At 42.5% G+C, this 17031-nt stretch overlaps 1 protein-coding gene across 1 annotated transcript in view; it reads left to right on the forward strand.

The window, feature by feature from the left end:
* Positions 1 to 179: 179 nt before the first annotated feature.
* The window catches only part of LOC106936981 (uncharacterized), a gene marked incomplete at its 5' end in the record, with an annotated part of 33487 nt that continues 16635 nt past the window's right edge, over positions 180 to 17031 (forward strand). The window contains 25 exons of the mRNA XM_015018246.1: positions 180 to 317; positions 1341 to 1457; positions 1538 to 1630; positions 1713 to 1930; positions 2018 to 2211; positions 3144 to 3392; positions 4252 to 4472; positions 4594 to 4758; positions 5920 to 5997; positions 7936 to 8310; positions 9097 to 9450; positions 10357 to 10683; positions 10772 to 10903; positions 10990 to 11142; positions 11393 to 11509; positions 11600 to 11773; positions 11873 to 12077; positions 12860 to 13014; positions 13092 to 13204; positions 13915 to 13996; positions 14097 to 14234; positions 14395 to 14563; positions 15937 to 16052; positions 16333 to 16479; positions 16882 to 16986. Coding sequence (XP_014873732.1) covers positions 180 to 317; positions 1341 to 1457; positions 1538 to 1630; positions 1713 to 1930; positions 2018 to 2211; positions 3144 to 3392; positions 4252 to 4472; positions 4594 to 4758; positions 5920 to 5997; positions 7936 to 8310; positions 9097 to 9450; positions 10357 to 10683; positions 10772 to 10903; positions 10990 to 11142; positions 11393 to 11509; positions 11600 to 11773; positions 11873 to 12077; positions 12860 to 13014; positions 13092 to 13204; positions 13915 to 13996; positions 14097 to 14234; positions 14395 to 14563; positions 15937 to 16052; positions 16333 to 16479; positions 16882 to 16986 — 4335 coding nt within the window. The remainder of the gene's footprint in view (positions 318 to 1340; positions 1458 to 1537; positions 1631 to 1712; positions 1931 to 2017; positions 2212 to 3143; positions 3393 to 4251; positions 4473 to 4593; positions 4759 to 5919; positions 5998 to 7935; positions 8311 to 9096; positions 9451 to 10356; positions 10684 to 10771; positions 10904 to 10989; positions 11143 to 11392; positions 11510 to 11599; positions 11774 to 11872; positions 12078 to 12859; positions 13015 to 13091; positions 13205 to 13914; positions 13997 to 14096; positions 14235 to 14394; positions 14564 to 15936; positions 16053 to 16332; positions 16480 to 16881; positions 16987 to 17031) is intronic.

Consider the following 17031-nt stretch of genomic DNA (forward strand, 5'->3'; position numbering starts at 1 on the left):
ATATATATATATATATATATATATATATATATATATATATATATATATATGTATGACTGACAATGCAGTATGTTTAAAGATGTTGAAGTATAGAATTAACCAATCAAATCTGAGTTAAATGGATAATATAAAACAGATTATTCTAGAGCATAATGTCTCATTCTGATGCTTTTCCTCAGACACACAGAGATCTACGAGGGACACTGCAGGTTAACCGGGAGAACAAACTCAGCCTCTGTGGGCAGATTCAGCAGAGCCCCTCCAATTCAAATCAACAGACAATAACAATTAAAGCAAACTTCACCCATGAGCTACAGGTCAGTCCCTCCACCCTCAGCCTCCACCCTCTTTCTGTTCTACGATGTTACATTGAATACTGAAGAACATTTTTTTTTTTTTTTTAGGTTTGTTATTGAAATTATTTTATTGAAAACATGTTTAAACGTTCAAAAGCAATAAACTCCCCAATTTCAGATCAACTATTTGAGGGTCTTCTGCTGATATATATATTTTCCAGATTATCAAATACTGATACAACATATTGACAGCTTCAACAGATATGTGAAAAATAAAGATTTTTTTTAAATAAAAGTTGTATACTGCAGTTCTAAAGAAAAATCCTTCATTACATTATTATTATTTATTACAAGTAAAACTCAGGACTGAAAAAGAGGCTTTTTTCTATGTCAATGTTTTGTAGTCAAAATATAATATAATATTAACCATTTATCAGATTCTACTAGTTGTTGTTAAACTAACTAAAGATAATATAAGTTATATCTGAAATTGGGGATGCACCGATATAAAATTTTGTGCCGTTATCGATATCCGATATTAATATTATAGTTATACTCAATAACCACCAATTAACAATATCATACAAGAGGAATAAATGCTGCAAGTCAATGACTTGATGCAATCTGCTGGGTTTCCTTAGAAACTTTTTATCTAAGGAAAAACATTTCTAATAATTAATTGAGCATACAGCACTGTTGGACAACTAGGATCAATTGGAATGTATGTGTGATTGAATCCGAATAATTTTTTTGTAGAGTGCCTTTGCTGTGATTTGCTGCTATATAAAAAAATTTAAATCAAAAACGCGACCACACCACTGACGTTGCTTCTCTACTTCACAATCCTGCACTGCATCACCGTCACATGACCAAGCAAAAACCAAACCCCTGAAACACAAATGGCAACGAGATGGACATGAACATTGGTTGTTATCGGACCAATAATGATATGTTAAAAAAATATTTACCAACATTTTAATGTTGATACCAATGTTAATGCACATATGAGTGGATCAGACCTTCATTCAGGCATTTCTGTTCCAGCTGCAGCTGCCCTCCTCTGCTCTGATGGAGGGACACTTACACTGGATCCCTAAACACAGCACTGACTTTGACTACCAGGCCAGAGGAAAGCTGAGACTAGAGAGACAGGAGTGCACAGTGAGTGTTAAAGACATAGCATGCATTCAGATCAATGCTTGCTAAACATCCAGCACCAGGCGGCCATGTTGGTTTTGCAGCTCTCAGTGCAGCTAAACGGAACAGCTGGAAGAGTCGGCCTCTGTTCCTCTCTCGCTCATCCCTTCAAGTCGAAAATTCCCAAAGCGCTAGAGGTGTGCACTGTGAAAGCATCAAAATATTTGCTGTTGTCGTTACATTTTCTCATTTTCCAGTCAAACTGCGTGCATTATCCAGGTGAAAGCTGCTGTAGACGCCTCAGAGTTTGGCAAAGGGAGCAGTTCATTGTGTGTGAGAGCGAATGGGAAGAACAGGGTGACTGTGACCGGTCAGATGTTTCACCGGCTCCGGAATCCAGAAAGAGCGGTGAGACTGGACCTGGATCTCTCCCAGAACCTCCTTCCGTCGGTCAGCGCCCTGCAGCTGAACATGGCAGCCAACGTGTCAGCAGACAGGTTGGTTTGCCATTGTCTGTGTGTCTGAGGAAATGTTTCGTAGATCTGTAGTAGTTTTTATTTCCTCGCCTATTTGTCCTCCTCCAGCGTGTCTCTGCATGGCTCCGTGACACAGGGACAGGAAGCGCTGCTGGTCCAGGTCAAAGGGTCACGGATAAACTCCCAGGTTCTCCGGCTGGCTTTGTTGGGGAATGTTCACCATTCCATGTCCATATTGGAGGCTCTGCCCTCAGTCCTGGGTCTGGATGGAGTGTTAGAGCGCTCTGATACTTTAACAGAAGGTACAGCTTTTCATTTCATTTTCATCATTGGAAAAGTATTCACGCCCTGTTAACACTTCCACATATTGTCATCATAAAACACAAACCATAAGATAATGTTATCCAGCAGAGCAACACAAAGCAGTGTAAAGAGGAAGCAAAACAATTTCAGGAATTGGCTCCTTTGATTTAATTAAAGTATTATGTAAAATCCACTCTTTTGAGTTTTACATGATGTTTTAATGTTATTCCCTCATCAAAAACATAAGTGCAATGTTGCCTTTATTCTTTTATGCATGTTTGAAAAATCCTTGAGTCTCCCATGTCCACCATGCGGAGTTCCTAAACTCTTGCTCCAACAAAGTCCGCCCATTTCCTCAAAGCTCCTCCCCTCGCACCTCCTCTCACTCCTCCAGACTAGCCAACAGCAATTAGCAAACATCTGGTAGGAGTGCAATTGCTGAGCACATTATAGGAGCTACTTCTCAGGCCAAAGCTCCTAAGAACGGCTATAAGCATCATAATGAGAAATACTGTTGTGATGGTGTAGTGTTTGTCTTAAAGAGAAAGAGGCCTAATTTCAAGGTGTCAAATTGGGAAGTTTAATTGTCTTTCAAGTCATGTTTGACATATGCAGCATTTTTATAACAAGTAAAGGCAACATGGTAACTTGATTTTGCTATAAAATGGAAAATTGGTTATGTCGACCCTTTAAGGGGTATCAGTTAAATTTTCAAATAAAATACGTAGAAGTTTGTGGTTGGAGTGTAAAATGAGACAGAAAGTTCAAAGGGCACAAACAATTCTGAACAGAACTGTATACAGTAGAATGAAACTGATTTTTGTCATGGTATGCTACCTGATTGGTGCCAGTTTTACTAGAGAACCCTCCCCCCCTCCGCTCCCCTACCACAAATCCCGGTAGTTTTAGCTCTGTGTGCATGTTGCTGCAGGCCACCTGATGGTTAATGTGATGGAAGCTGTACACAGCATAGAGCTGAGACATCAGCTGGATGCTGCAGAAGGTCTGGTCAAAGGAGAAGGAATGATGGGAGGTGATTACGAGCGGACACAGGCCCAGCTCTGTGTTCGGTCCGGACTCCAGAACATGTGTGCTAACGTCAGCCGCCACCTGGAGAACCGGGGAAACGGACAGCTCTCTCTTCAGCTTTCTCACTCTTTCCATCGACTCAACACCACAGGTGAGCTCTATAGATTTTCTTTAAGAACTGTAATATAAGAATGTCCAGAATAGAAGAGAAGTTTTTAAAATATTGTTTATTATAAAGAGATCATGCTGTTTCTGTAAGAGCTGTTTCTGTAAATCAGGGTTTTTATTTTAAAATTCCCCGGAGAACGCAGAGCCTCTGAGACTCCCAAAATATACAATAAAACAGATCAACCTGGCTGCAAAGTCCAAACATTTAGCCTTCCTGTTGTCTCCTGATAACCTTCCACTCTCTCAGAGCCTGAATAAACTGCAAACACGTCTCTGCATTTTGCAGAAAAAGCAGTTTTCTTTTGAAAAGTTTCTTTCGGCTCCAGTAATTGGTTCCAATAATTGTTCAAGTTATCATTCAGGGAGTTTGAAATCTTCCCATTACGATCATTAGCCAGTTCCTCCAGATTTTTGCAATTCCTTGATTGCAAAAATTCATGCAAAATCCACAGAAAAATTCCTGGATTTTCTTACACTGCTGTGCTGCATAATCGTGAGTTGAAAATTTTCCACAAAAAAGGTTAAACACGTTGGGGTTAAGTGACTTCTAACTCCTACCTGCAGGTGGCAGTATTTCCTACTTATTCTACACTGCAGCCTCAGTCTTACTTGATGTCAAGTTATAGCCTTATCCATGTAGCAGATAACAAAAATTGAGTTATTTTAGTTCTTTAAAGAAAATATTTTTAAAGTAGCAACACAAAATCAATTATTTTGATTGCAAATAAACACAACAGCAAAATCCTGGAGGAACTGATTAGCTCATTGCATCTCTAATCATAACTCAGTACATAAACACATGCATTTATATATCTGTTAACTAACTGAGGTTGTGGTTGCAGGCGTTCCTGGTGACAGCAGTGCTAAGGTGAAGTGGACCCAGGACGAGGTTGGACTGTCTGTCCTATTAGAGCTGCAGGCTGGAGCTGAGCATGTCAGAGCTGAGTTCCTCAGAGATAGGACAGACCAGCAGTGGAGCTACTTCTCCAGGTTCCAGCATCAAGTCGAAGCCCTGCAAACAAGAGGCCTGCCAGACTCATTCCAAGCCAGAGCACAGCACCAGGTGCAGGACGGCTGTATACTTTGTCTTTGAAATTATTTTAACCAGAATGCATTAAGAAATCATCTCTCTCAGGATGTTTATACCCATGGTAACATGTCTGTTATGTTTTTTTTCTCCTCAGTTAGAAACGGGAGGATTTGACATAAGTCTGGCTCTTAGCGTGGAAGATGAGAGAACGGCAGAGATGTTTTTTAGTGTGGGGTCAAAAAATAAGACGTCTGCTTTGGTCTTGATGCTGTGGCAACACATGAAGCTATTCCAGGGTCACATCCCCAATTCTTTACAGGTGCATTTTACATTATTTAGATATATATTAACGATTCCTTTAAAAAATGTTTTCTTTGGCCTGGAAATTATTATTTTTTTGTTATAATGACAGAGCCTTCCTTCACATAGCACTTCGACAACACCATGAAATTAAGAGGCATGCCAGAAAGTAGATGGAATGCAATCTCCAAAGGATCCTGTCACAGCCCTGCCTGCAACAAAAATGATTCATATGCAAAATTCTCCCCTTCAGTAAAAGAAATGTCGTACTCAGATGCTTTGCATACAAAGACATTGGTATGCACTGTCTTCCCCCTTGAATAGAACTTCAAGATTGTAAAACACACGCACACCTCCAAATTGTGCATATATTCACCTTAACAATACACATAGGGGAAACTGTCTTAGCATTAACACAGAAGCTAATAGCTAGTAGCTACAGTCTTCTGTATCGTCTCTCTTCAGAGTACAGTCAATCAGCAGCAGGTGAAGTAAATAGTGCTCCGGGATTGGCTGCTTTGCAAATGGCAGCCTGGTCAATCCTTTGCGCCTGGTCACACATGCGCTGACCACATGTGTGGACACACATGTGCTGATGTGTGACCACATGTGAACCCATGTGGTTCTCATGTGGTCACATGTGAATTTCATGGAATTTTTTTTGTAATAATGACGTGAGGTACCTTGACAAATGCCAGAAGAAGGGATGGGGGTATTGAATTGAGCAACTGCGATTGTTTTTCCAAGTTGAAGAAACCATAATAATTAATGAGAATGACACTTTAATTGCCAAAGATAAAGAAGAAGAAAACAAAAAAACTGAGGTTAAAGAAGACATGGAAGTAGTTGAACATCCGGGAGACGAGGAAAACGATAATAATAGCCTTGGCTTCTTCCTGTTTAAGTCAAGTTAAAGGAAGGTATGGGTGGGTATGAGCCGACCCATACCTTCATTTTGATTTGATCAAATCAGTGACAACAAACACAAATCGGTTTTGACCAAAGTTGGATTTACCACGTCAGGTTTCTTAAAGATGTGTATTCGGCGATCGGCCAGAAAACTGCAAACAGTGCAAACCTTCCAGAAAGGTGATCTCTGGCTGCCTCAGTGCTGAGCATGTAAACTCGACCATCTCTCTCAGGTGCAAATTTTACCAAAAGGATTTTTTTGTTTTCGCAGATGAACTGCACAGGAGTCTCCACTGAAGACCGACTCTCAGCCCACTGCTTTGGAAATGTGGCAAACCGGCCCGTGGAGGTACGAGCTGTTCGCTCTGACAGACCGCACCGTGGCCTCTGCTATGGCCTGTCGCTTATTCATGTTAGCTTATGGCTCCAAGCCAAAGGTTGCTACCGTTCCAGTGGTCAGAAGGAACTTAAAGCCAACCTGAATCATTCTTCTGTGAGCTTCCTGACATATTTAGGGCTGCCCAGCAAATCTGGCGTTAGGCTCCTCCTTCGGCCTGGCTCCCAGAGGTGGGTTCTGGGGACTGGGATGGTGGCTGGCCCTTGGAGAGCAGATCTAAGAGCGGGACTCAGGGTGGAGTCTCTCAGGCTGTATGCTTGGCATGGACTGCTTCAATATGGAACTCATAGTGATACACAAAAAGCTGCAGTGACGGGCCATGTGAAGATGAAACGATTTTGTGACGCTAGAGCAGAAGTGAGTGTTTCCTGGAACTTTACTACTTCCTACCTGTTAGCTGCTGTACGATGCACAGAGGTGGGGAGAGCGGTCTGGGTGCAGGTTGGGAATATTCTGGGTCCCTTACAAAACAAAACGTCTTTAGTCTTTCATGGAGAAACAGGGAGCAATGGTCTTAAGGGATTCCTGAGCTATGAGGACCAGCAAGGTTTTCTTAAATTGTTTCTGTTTATGCTAGCGAAGGAGCACAAAGTTGAGGTAGGATGGAACCTCAGTGCCACTCTCATCCCAAACAAAGTGGATTTCCAAGGATCGGGTAAGCTCCACCATTCTTCCTTCTCTGGAAGAGCAAAATTGCTCATCAGCGACGGATCTGCACAGATTAACTCCACCGCCGTTTGGAAGCTCTTCACGTCTTTCTCAGCTAGCTTTCTGCAGAAGATAAAGCCACAATGGCTCCTCACCATGACCGCGTCTGCCACACCGAGTCAAGCCCAGGTCAAGATGGAGAGTGATGCGTGCCAACTGCTTCTCTTGGCAAACAGACGCCAGGAAGAAGAAAAGGAGAGCAAGTGGACGCTTTTTGCCCATCAGAGATGTTTCCTTCTGAAGGTTAGCGAGGAAACAAGGGACCAGAGAACTTGTTTCCCTTCAGAGAAAGAGCAAAGAAACCATCTTCCCTGAAAGATGATTCCAGCCTTTCTGACCTTTACGTTATGTTATGGATAACGGAAACGATGCTGCGTTGCCTGTTTCCTGTTTAATAACGTGGACCTTAAAGTAGCCCACAGTCGTGGTCGTAGCAGCTTACAGCAGGTCAGAGGTTTACATCCACTTATCAGGCTCCTGAGCTGCTGAGCTCCTAAGAACATCATGGAGAAACATTGGTGTGATGACATGCTGAAAGGGACGAGTGTTAGAAAGGGTGGGAGATTCTTAAAGGGACAGAGGGCAATTTTAAGATGTCAAATAGGGCTATGAGGTGAAGTAAAACATTTTAAAATATAAATACATATACTCCGAGACATTAGCATCACTTCCAGTCAAAATAAATTTGTTGGTAAAATGAACTTTAACCTTGAATCTGCCATGAGTGTGGACAGTTTCAGACTTAGCTGTGTTTAAGTAGAGCTGTATTTAAAAATCTGCTCTTGTGTGGATTAAAGAAAATCCACAGTAAATTCCAACTTCTTCACCTCATTCTTACTGTAAAGTTTTTGTTGTATCATTCTTCAACCTTGAAGAAAGAAACACATGATTAAAAAGCATAAAATTTATACAGCATTCATGCTGACGAGAAGTGGGTATAAAACTCTGACAGGGACTTTCAGCATTTAAGCAGACATGGACGATGGTTACTCCAGCAGTTTAAATTTGTACAGGGAATTGAATTTAAGAAACTCACAGGAAAAAACTTTTTCTATTAGTCTGCTAATGTAGTGTCTGCGCATGTTCTTTATTTGTCCTTTTCCCTCAAAATAGTAACTCGTTGTGTCTAAATTCTTATAGTACTGATGCCCATTATTAAGTCATTTCCTTTTCCTCCTGCAGACTCTCATTGGTCCACAGGCCTCAGCCAACATCTCCGTCTCCCATTCAGGATGTGACACAAAGCTCAGAGCCGTTCTCCAGGCTGGAGGGGAGCAGAAAGGTTCCGTCAGTCTGTCTGTAACCTGCAGTCCTCATCGCAGTCTGCGTGCGTCTGTTCTGCACTTCATCAGTGCGGTGAAAACGCTCAGATTTCCCACCAGCGGAGCGCTACCTCTGAATGTGTCAGGTGGACTTCTGCCTCAGGTGGATGCCAGCCTGGAGGTGGGACAGTGCTACCTCAGGGGGAGCGTGGGTGACTCCACCGCTCCGCAGGCAGCAGCAGACGGCGTCCAGTCGCTCACTGTGAACGTGAGCAGCCACTGTCCTCTGCTTCAGGTAACAGCATGGACGAAACAAATCGCTGTTAATACATTACAGTTATCGATGAAATATTTTCTCTTAAAATAAGGAAGACAAGCTACAAATTAAATGACAAATGTTTTCATTTAACTGTTGATATGTATTTACGGCGCTGTATTAGAGCCGTTGGAGATGAAGGAAAAAAAGTAAATTTCTGCCAAAAAAGTTAATCTCTGACACATTCTAGAAAAAAAAAACAAGGACGTTTCTGAGTTTTATAAGTTTAAAATTTGCTAGAAAAACTGAAAATTTGAGATTAATCTCAGAAATTTTCTGGAATTTTTTTTTGGACATTTCTGAATTTCAAAAGTCAAACTTTTGAGTTTTAGAAATGTTCAGAGTGTCAAAGGTTGAAAAGTTTTGTCAGTAAAATTTGTATTATGTACTTAAAAATATCTAATTTGTTGGTGCATACATGAAAAAAATGAAAGTCAATTAAGTTCTAAAACACAAGGTAAAGTTATTTCTAAAAATAATTTGACATATTTTAAGTGTTTAAGCATTACCTTTATTTATTGAGCCATTTATATATCTTTGCTTGTATTTTTTAACTATGCAAGTTTTGATCCTTCATGACAGTCACTCATCATCATATTTCCTCTCAGTTAAACTATTCCTTCTGATTGCTAAACTTTTGTTCAGCAGCTTTTAGCAAATAACTAATCCCCCCCCTCCCAATCTTACAAGTGTACAAAGCTATCAGCAGACAGACGGCCTCTAACAGCCCACAGCATGATGCTTCTCTCACTGTTTGTATCGTAGGGGTGGGTCCTCCCTCAGACTCTGGCCCTTTGGGGCCTCCTGTCGGTGGCTCCCTGCCAGCTGACCGTGTCGTCCTCTCTAAGGCTGGACGATGAGGATGCGTCTTTAGAGCTGAGTCGGTCTTGTGTGACTCCATATCTCTTTGGGAGCATCAATCAGTCGTTCTCTGGGCTAAAGAGCCGAGGTCTGCCTCAGACGGTCAGCGTGGAGGCTTTGGCTCCGGAGGGTTCGGACCAGGCTGGGGCCGTGGCTATTGATGTTGGAACATGTAGGATTAGAGCCAGGAGAATCGCTCAGGACAGAGGAACGGGACGCCGGCTTTGGGCCTGGGAGACAGACTGCCCCGGGTTACAGGTACAGCTTTGTTCCACATTTCATCCAGCTGGACGTTTCATTTTTACTCTCTCATGTTTATATGAACAGCTAAAGGCAAAGACTGGAGAAGAGAGGAATCTATAAGGCAGGGGTGTCCCAAGGGTGGGCGGGCCACTTGCAGCCCCTGGAATGGTTTAGTTATTTCTCTGAATCATTACTCTCCCCCCATTGCAGGTGATTGTAGCAGATGGAGATTTTTTTTTTAATTAGAACAAACTTATGACCCACAAATTAAAATCTTGTCGCAAAATGTTAGATGAAACAAAAAGTGTTCATCTTTTAAAGGAGCAGTGTTATGTGAAATTGACTTTTTTGAGCTTTATGTCATCTTATAATGTTATTCCCTCATCAAAAACATACATGGAGTGTTGCTTTGATTCTTTCATGCATGTTTGAGAAATTCTTGAATCTCCCATGGTAACCATTCAGCTCTGCAAATAGCCTGGTTGGACTTAGCTCCACCTTTCAGACAAAGCTCCTCCTCAGAGCTGTAGCCAACAAACTTCTGCCTCACAGAGCCCTCCTCTGTGACTTCCCCACTCAGCTCCTTCAGACTAGTCAGAAGCAATTAGCAAACACCTGATTGATCTGGGCAACTGCTGAGCTTATTGTATGAGCTCTTTCTAAGTGAAATGCTGGTAAAAACTTTGTTAAAGGGTTAAAAGAGAAGCAGCACAATGACTTCTTGAGGGCAGAATTTCAATTTTAGTTTTTTATAAGATGTTTTCTTTTTTGGCATGTTAGTTCTCTTGAATTGACAAGTTTGGCCCATGAAACAAACAGTTTGGACACCCCTGCTGTAAGAAATCCATATATCCTGAGTTTAACATGTGTAGTTCAGCACCAGTTTGGGTCACAGTGACAGCTGAATGTGTGACCCAACAGGTTCATGTGAACGGCTCAGTGAGGGAACAGCCTGGAGGTGTGTGGACGGCTGTGATGGAGACTGATCTGAAAGGCAGGGGAGCGTTCCTCAGGCTGGAGGCTGAACCCGGGCCAGAGCTGAGAGTGGAGGGCGTGTTGAACCATGACAGTCCCCCCCTCACCGTCCTGTCTAACAGCAGTACACTGAGATTCAGCATCTCTGGATTACATGCTGCAGAAGTTCTTGTTCAGACGGAGGAATGCCGCCTCAGAACTCGAGGAGATGTAATGTCACACCCTGGCCTGCAGGTGTCACTGCTATACCACAATAACTGCTCTATAATTCAAGTACGGGTAACATACAATAGGTTCTTTACACAGAACGCATCACTTCAGCATGATCACTTCATTAACTGATGTTTTCCTGCTTCTAAAGGAGTGGTTCAGTCCAAACATCATGCAGGCTTCAGGCTCTCTGCTGATCTCACCAGCTTCTGTTTCTTCCCACATCTTCATGGTGGTAGATGGCAAAGAGTTACACACCGAGCTGTCTGCAGAACAAGCAGAGGTTTGAAAACAGAACCGAACTGACGTTTCAAATCGACTCGTTTGACACAAAGATGTACGTCTTATTGTGTGTTTCTTCTTCTGCAGGTTCACAGGGAAGTATTTCTACATCTGAACCATTCCGTGCCCCTGCTGAAGAAACTGGGCCTGCCTGTGAATTTATCCCTGGCAGTAAACTTTGAGAGTCACAACAATGGTTCACGCTCTTTTACGGCCAACGGCAGAGCAGAAAATCAGCGGGTAAGAACAGCAATCAGATAAACTCTGAGGCAGAGGTTCCCAAACTGTGGGGCGCGCCCCCTAGAGGGGGCGCCATGTCATTGCAGGGGGGTGCAGAAAATGTTTGGAAACCACTGGGGGGCGCAGAAGAAAAAGTTTGGGAACCACTGCTCTGAGGTAACATGTTCCTTCAGTTAACCAAACCCAGACTTGAAATGGGTGTAATTTCTTTTTGCTGTGAGTCTACATGTAGTTTTTTTTTTTTTCCCAGTTTTCTCAAGAGCTTAAAATGGAAAAGACATCTGAGATCATGAGGGTGAAGAGTGAGCTAAAACATGCGGTGAATTATTTGGACAAGCTGGGAGTCCCTGGAAGCAACAGCGTACAGGTTGGCTTGGTTTTCACACCGTAAAAAAAAACAAAAAACAATGGGTTGGCTCTGGAAGCAGGGTCGCTGAGCTCAGGTTGTGTGTTTCAGGTAGAACTTGGTTCTGCTGAAGGTCGGATCCTAAGCCTGGAGTCTCAGTGTGGAGCTCAGCAGTCAGGACTCAGACTGCAGCTGAAGACGATTCCTGAACTCAAAGAAGTGAGGGGAACCCTGTGGCACGGTTCGTCATGGCTTCACCGCCGAGGCCTGCCCCTGAGAATATCGGTACGCTTTGCGTTGACATGCTTTTATTGCCAATTATTATTAATAGTGATAAGCAGCAGACGTGTTGGTCTGAAAATGTATTTGTGTTTTCTCTCCCAGGGCCTTTGCTCCATGAAGGGAGCGTTGTCTGAGCTCCAGTCCAGGGCTGAGCTCAGTGTGGACGGATGCAAGCTGCTCACGTCTGGGCTGAATGTCAGCAGAGCTGCCGGTCGCCTGGCTGGGCTCCTCTCATTCTCTCCTGCTGCTCTCAATCAAACACGGACACAACACAAGCTGGACGCTGTCCTAACTGTACAGTTCAAAGGTCAAGACATCGTGTCATTTCACTTCTTCAAATTTGACTAGGTTTAAAAATTAGTTTCATTTATGTTTTCTCTGAGGGAAAAGGATGCAGGCAACCAAAAGTATTATTAACCAGAACTGGAGCCAGCTCTCACAGGGTCATAGGTCACCTCAGGAAATTTGCTCACTCCCTTTGTCCTGTACCCCCGGCCTGCATCTCAGGAAATGTTTGGCATGTTGACTGATTGGGTCACAGCGTAGTAATATATATATTTGCACCACAGAAAAACATTTTCTGTGCTCAGAAGTTTTGTACGACAGCATATTAGAGCCATCATAGATTTAAAAAAGGAGTACATTTCAGCCAAAAATCTCAGAAATTTTTAGAATAATCTCAGGAAGTTTCGAGAAAAAAAACATGGAAATTTCTGAGTTTTAAAAATCGAAAATGTTCAGCTTTTGGAAATTTTCTGAGTTTCATCTTGATGTGATCTGAAATGAAAATGATTTTGACCCTCTTTGTTTTAAGGTATTAATTTATCCTTTTCTTTTATACACTAATAATTTAAACTTCTGCAATTTTCTTGCTTTATTGTCTCTACCTGCAAAATGCAATAATACAGTTTGACCAGCAGATGTCACTGTTGTCCTTTCATTTGTATCGCTAATTTTGACTACTCTTTCCAAGCAAAAAAACACAAAGACCATTAATAATCTGTATTTTCATTTTCATAAATTCAGTGCCAGAAAAAAATCCCAAGATGCATTGCACTAACTAACGTTGTGTTTTGCAACCGTCTTCAGGTCCTTTAAGAAGCGCATCATTAGACTTTCACCGCCAGAACTGGAGGTTCCGGCTGGCAGGGGAGGCCGGGGGCTGGGGAACGCGTGGCGGTACCAAGGAGGCCCGGTTCACACTGAGGCACACTGAGCGAGGAGAAGCTAGCCCTGCCTTCCAGGTGTAATGAGGTCAGCATGTAGAAGGAAGTTCCCACAGCGCTGCTCCTCCCTACTAACGTCCTCTGACTGGTTTCAGGTGGAGGGCTGGGGGAGACTGACGGAGTCCCTGCTGAGGGGCTCCATGGCCGTCAACCCTGAGCTCAGCTCTTCATTCGCACTCATTGTCCAAGGACACACCTCCACTCCCAGGTGCTGATACTGCTCAAAGATTTTATAGCTGATTTTCAATCACCAGCTGATTTCTCTTTAAAAACTGTAAATAAAAAACAAAATACTTTTTTCCTTAGGCCATTTTTTATTTTTCAAAAAATGGCCTAAAATTAGAATTTAGATTAGGCTTAAAAAAATCCACCCTGACCCGGCAAAGCCCATAGGCACTGTGATGGATCTGACTTTAATTATATAGGATGAGATAATATTTTATTGATCCCTGAAGTGTGGGGGTGGGGGTCTTGTTTTTCCCAGCATAGCACACAACAAAAATTAAAAATAAGTAAATAATAGTAATAAACATACAACAATAAATAGCAGTGACAGTCCTAAAGGCACACGCATATCACTCAGTATATTTCTAAAGATATATTCCAACTGCTGTAGACAAAAGGAGGATCTTTGCTCCCTTCCACTCACTTTTTCAAGGACACAGCTTTCTGCCAAATCTTGATCACAACCACCTGTTGATGTCATCTGTTTAGAATAAAGTCAACACTTTTTTGACTAAATTACTCGTGTACCAGCACATCCCAAATTAAAGGAAACGCATTTCTATGAACTGGAGGCCAATGCATTCAAATTTAAACAAACAAACAAAAAACTAGAAAAAATGTCAGGTGATCTAAATGTAATGTGAAATACTAATAATAAGAATACCCATAGCTGACCTTTGTTGTGATGTCTAGCAAGGAGCTGATGGTGAAGGTGGTCCACAGCGCCCCCCAGCTGCTGCCATACCTGCCCCCCCAGCTCCACCTCCGTTCTCAGGTGGGTGAACTCCTTTTCAGCCAGGCGGAGGGTCCCACTTCCATATCTTTACATTTGAAGTAGAGTTGCCTGCCTCTTAAAATTCTCATTCCCGTCCCAGTTGAACCAGTCCCGGTCCAACGTGGCAGCGCTGGTGGAGGTGTTGTCAGGCAGGAGGAAGCTGTGGGCTCTGGGGGAGCTGGCGGCCATGGAGGATGGCTACAGGCAGACTGCGGAGGTCAGACACTCCTTCCCTCAGGTACCACTCAGATAAACTGTCAGTTCATTCTGTGGAAATCTTTCCATCTTCAGATTGCATTGTCCTATAAGTTTATAAGTTTGCCCATCATCAAGAAAAATTATTTGAATTATATTGATTAGCTTCTCCTACAGAACATGTATGTGTGTTTGTGTGTTAGCTGCAGACTGTTCCCAGGACAGTCGCAGTTAGAACGCTGTATGAGGCCAGAAGGTGGCGCCACCAGATCCAGCAGGCCACCGTGTGGGGCAGCCACCAGTTCAGCCTGTCTGCTCTGCACTCGTCTGCTCCGGGTCCGGACTCGGAGCCGGGCAACCACACTCTGAAGGGTAAACACCAACACACACACTTTATATAACCTCACACGGTGCACCGTAAACATAGACTTTATTTTTGCTTTTCTGAAGCTACAACTGCAAATGTCACAAAATATTGGAATTTTTAATGATCAACAAACAAAATGTACTAAATGATTGTTAGTGATGCATGAATTTTCAATACAATCTGTATACAGCCCTCCTGAGTCAATACCTTTGATGGTATTTGTTTTGGATTATAAAATGTTTGCTCCTCGATTTTTTTCTTTTCTTTTCTTTTTTTTTTTAGCTTACTTTCAGTGTATGGAGAGAGTACAAGTGCAGACATTTTAATAAAATAAAAAAAATTGTCACTCATTTCAGAAACTGAAATTCACATCAAATAGACAACACACAAATTATTTTTTTAAACCTTTATTTCTTGTAATTGTGATAGTTATGGTTTGCAGATAGCAAAAAAGCCCCGAAAATTCAGTGTCACAGGAAATTACACTTTTTTCTTCCACTCAACTTTCTATAAATATTCTTGGAGATACAATTCTGTAAACGGCCGGCTTCTTCAAGAATTGACAGTTTTTTTGTGAAATGTGTCTGACTGTCTTGTGGACGTCTGTCCTGCTGGTCCATAGTGAGAGACTGTTTGGAGGCTCAGGAGTAAATTAGCTGCTCATACAACATTAGTTTGCGATTTTTTATTTATTTTTTTACTTTTGTATTTTCTGAGATGCTGAATTTTGGTTTTCTATTATCTGTAAGCCATAATCACCAAGAAAGAAATGAAGGCTTTAAATATTTCCCATCTATATATGATGTGAGTTTCCCTTTCTGAAGACTATTGAAGACTTTGTTATGGTTTCTTTCAACAATATTCTGACACTCTTCCATAAAGTGTTGGTTTTTTAGCGTATTTTCCTAAGTGAGCCATTAATACTGCTATTCAGATGCTTTTCATTGTTGTCTGGTCACACTCCACTGGCAGCTCAGACTTCTGTGAGCCTTTCTGAAAACAATCATCTTGTTTTTGGCTCACCCTCCTCCGTTCTCCAGTTTGGGTGTGGAGAGTCGGCACCCGCGTCCATGTCTCTGCGGAGTTTCTCCGAGGTTCTCTCATCTCCAGTCTGGCTGAAGCTGGATGCTGTCTAAATGTTTGCTCTTGTGCTTTCTTGGAAGTAATACGTCAAATTGTTCTCTAGAAGAACAATTGTCGTGTACTCCCAAAGGACTGCTCTGTATTTTTCTCGATCAGTCTTTGTCTCTGTTCTGTTTAGTGTCCTGTTCCTAATCCTTGTCCTAACCGTACCTGCCTACAGATAGTCTTTGCATGCTTCACTAGTGGGACGCAGCTGGATACAGATTGTTAGTGTCTTTGTTGTCCTTCCCATCAGTCCAGGTCAGCGGCCTCCCCCGTTTGAGCAGTCTGGAGTTGGTGCATGAGAGCTCCTTCCACAGCCGACTGGACAGCGTCTCACTGGGCTGGAAGAGGCAGGGACAGCTGGAGCAGGTGAGAAAGAGCAAAGTGTCCCAACCCAGTGAAAAAAAACCCCCACACCTTTAGACAGAAGCTTATTTATCTGGAATGCACCTGTAGGGAAAATAATAAACAAAAAGCATATATTTTTAGGCAATAATGTGTCTATATGGAAAGCCTATATTTTTCTCCCAGTTTCTGTCCAGATGCACAGGTGGAGAATTGTTTCAACTTCATTTTCTTTTTCTTCTTTTTCTTACAGAATGTCATAAAGAGTTTAAATGTCTTTTTTTTATTATGTTTTTTTGTGCAGGTGCGCATTCTCAGGTCGTGGAGTCACTCTGAGGAGACAAACGAGACGAAGCTGGAGCTGAAACATCCCTTCTGCTCGGCGCTGAGCCAGTTGTCTCTGCACACTCTGTCACTCCGCTCACCCAGGAAGGGCAGCAGCAGACTGGAGGTACACTACCAGCTCCACATTAGACTCCATCCATTTGGACATGATACTCTAAACCACGAGTATCCAAAGTGTGGCCCTTGAAATCATTCTGTGTCTAAAATGTAATAATAACATTAATTTCACCAGACTGTTAATGACGATATGCTTAAAATGAATTAAAGTCAAATTTTCTCTGATCTAAAAAATGCTGCAAATTAAAATAGGTTCTATTGAGACCAAAATTGCAACGTTTGTTATATTTCCACCTGCGGTGGTTTCCTTTCACACGGCACTGAATCAAACCAGTCAATCCCTTTAAAAAACCTGTTCCTGTGTGTGTGTGTGTGTGTGTGTGTGTGTGCGTGTGTGTGTGCGTGCGTGCGTGTGGGCGCGCGTGTGTGTGTGTGTGTGTGTGTTCTGCAGACCCATTTGTCCTGGGACGGTTCCGTTCCAGTCAACATTTCTCTCACCCTGAACAAACTCAGCTCCAGCATGGGCCGGGCGTGCGTTCTGCTTTCAGCCAAGCGGGTCTGTGGATCTCTGCAGGGTCAAAGGTCAGGGCAGGGGGGGGAT

Source organism: Poecilia latipinna, unplaced genomic scaffold (genome assembly GCF_001443285.1).
Source record: "Poecilia latipinna isolate Pla-1442-1.1 unplaced genomic scaffold, P_latipinna-1.0 Scaffold2256, whole genome shotgun sequence".
Taxonomy (NCBI): Eukaryota; Metazoa; Chordata; class Actinopteri; order Cyprinodontiformes; family Poeciliidae; genus Poecilia; species Poecilia latipinna.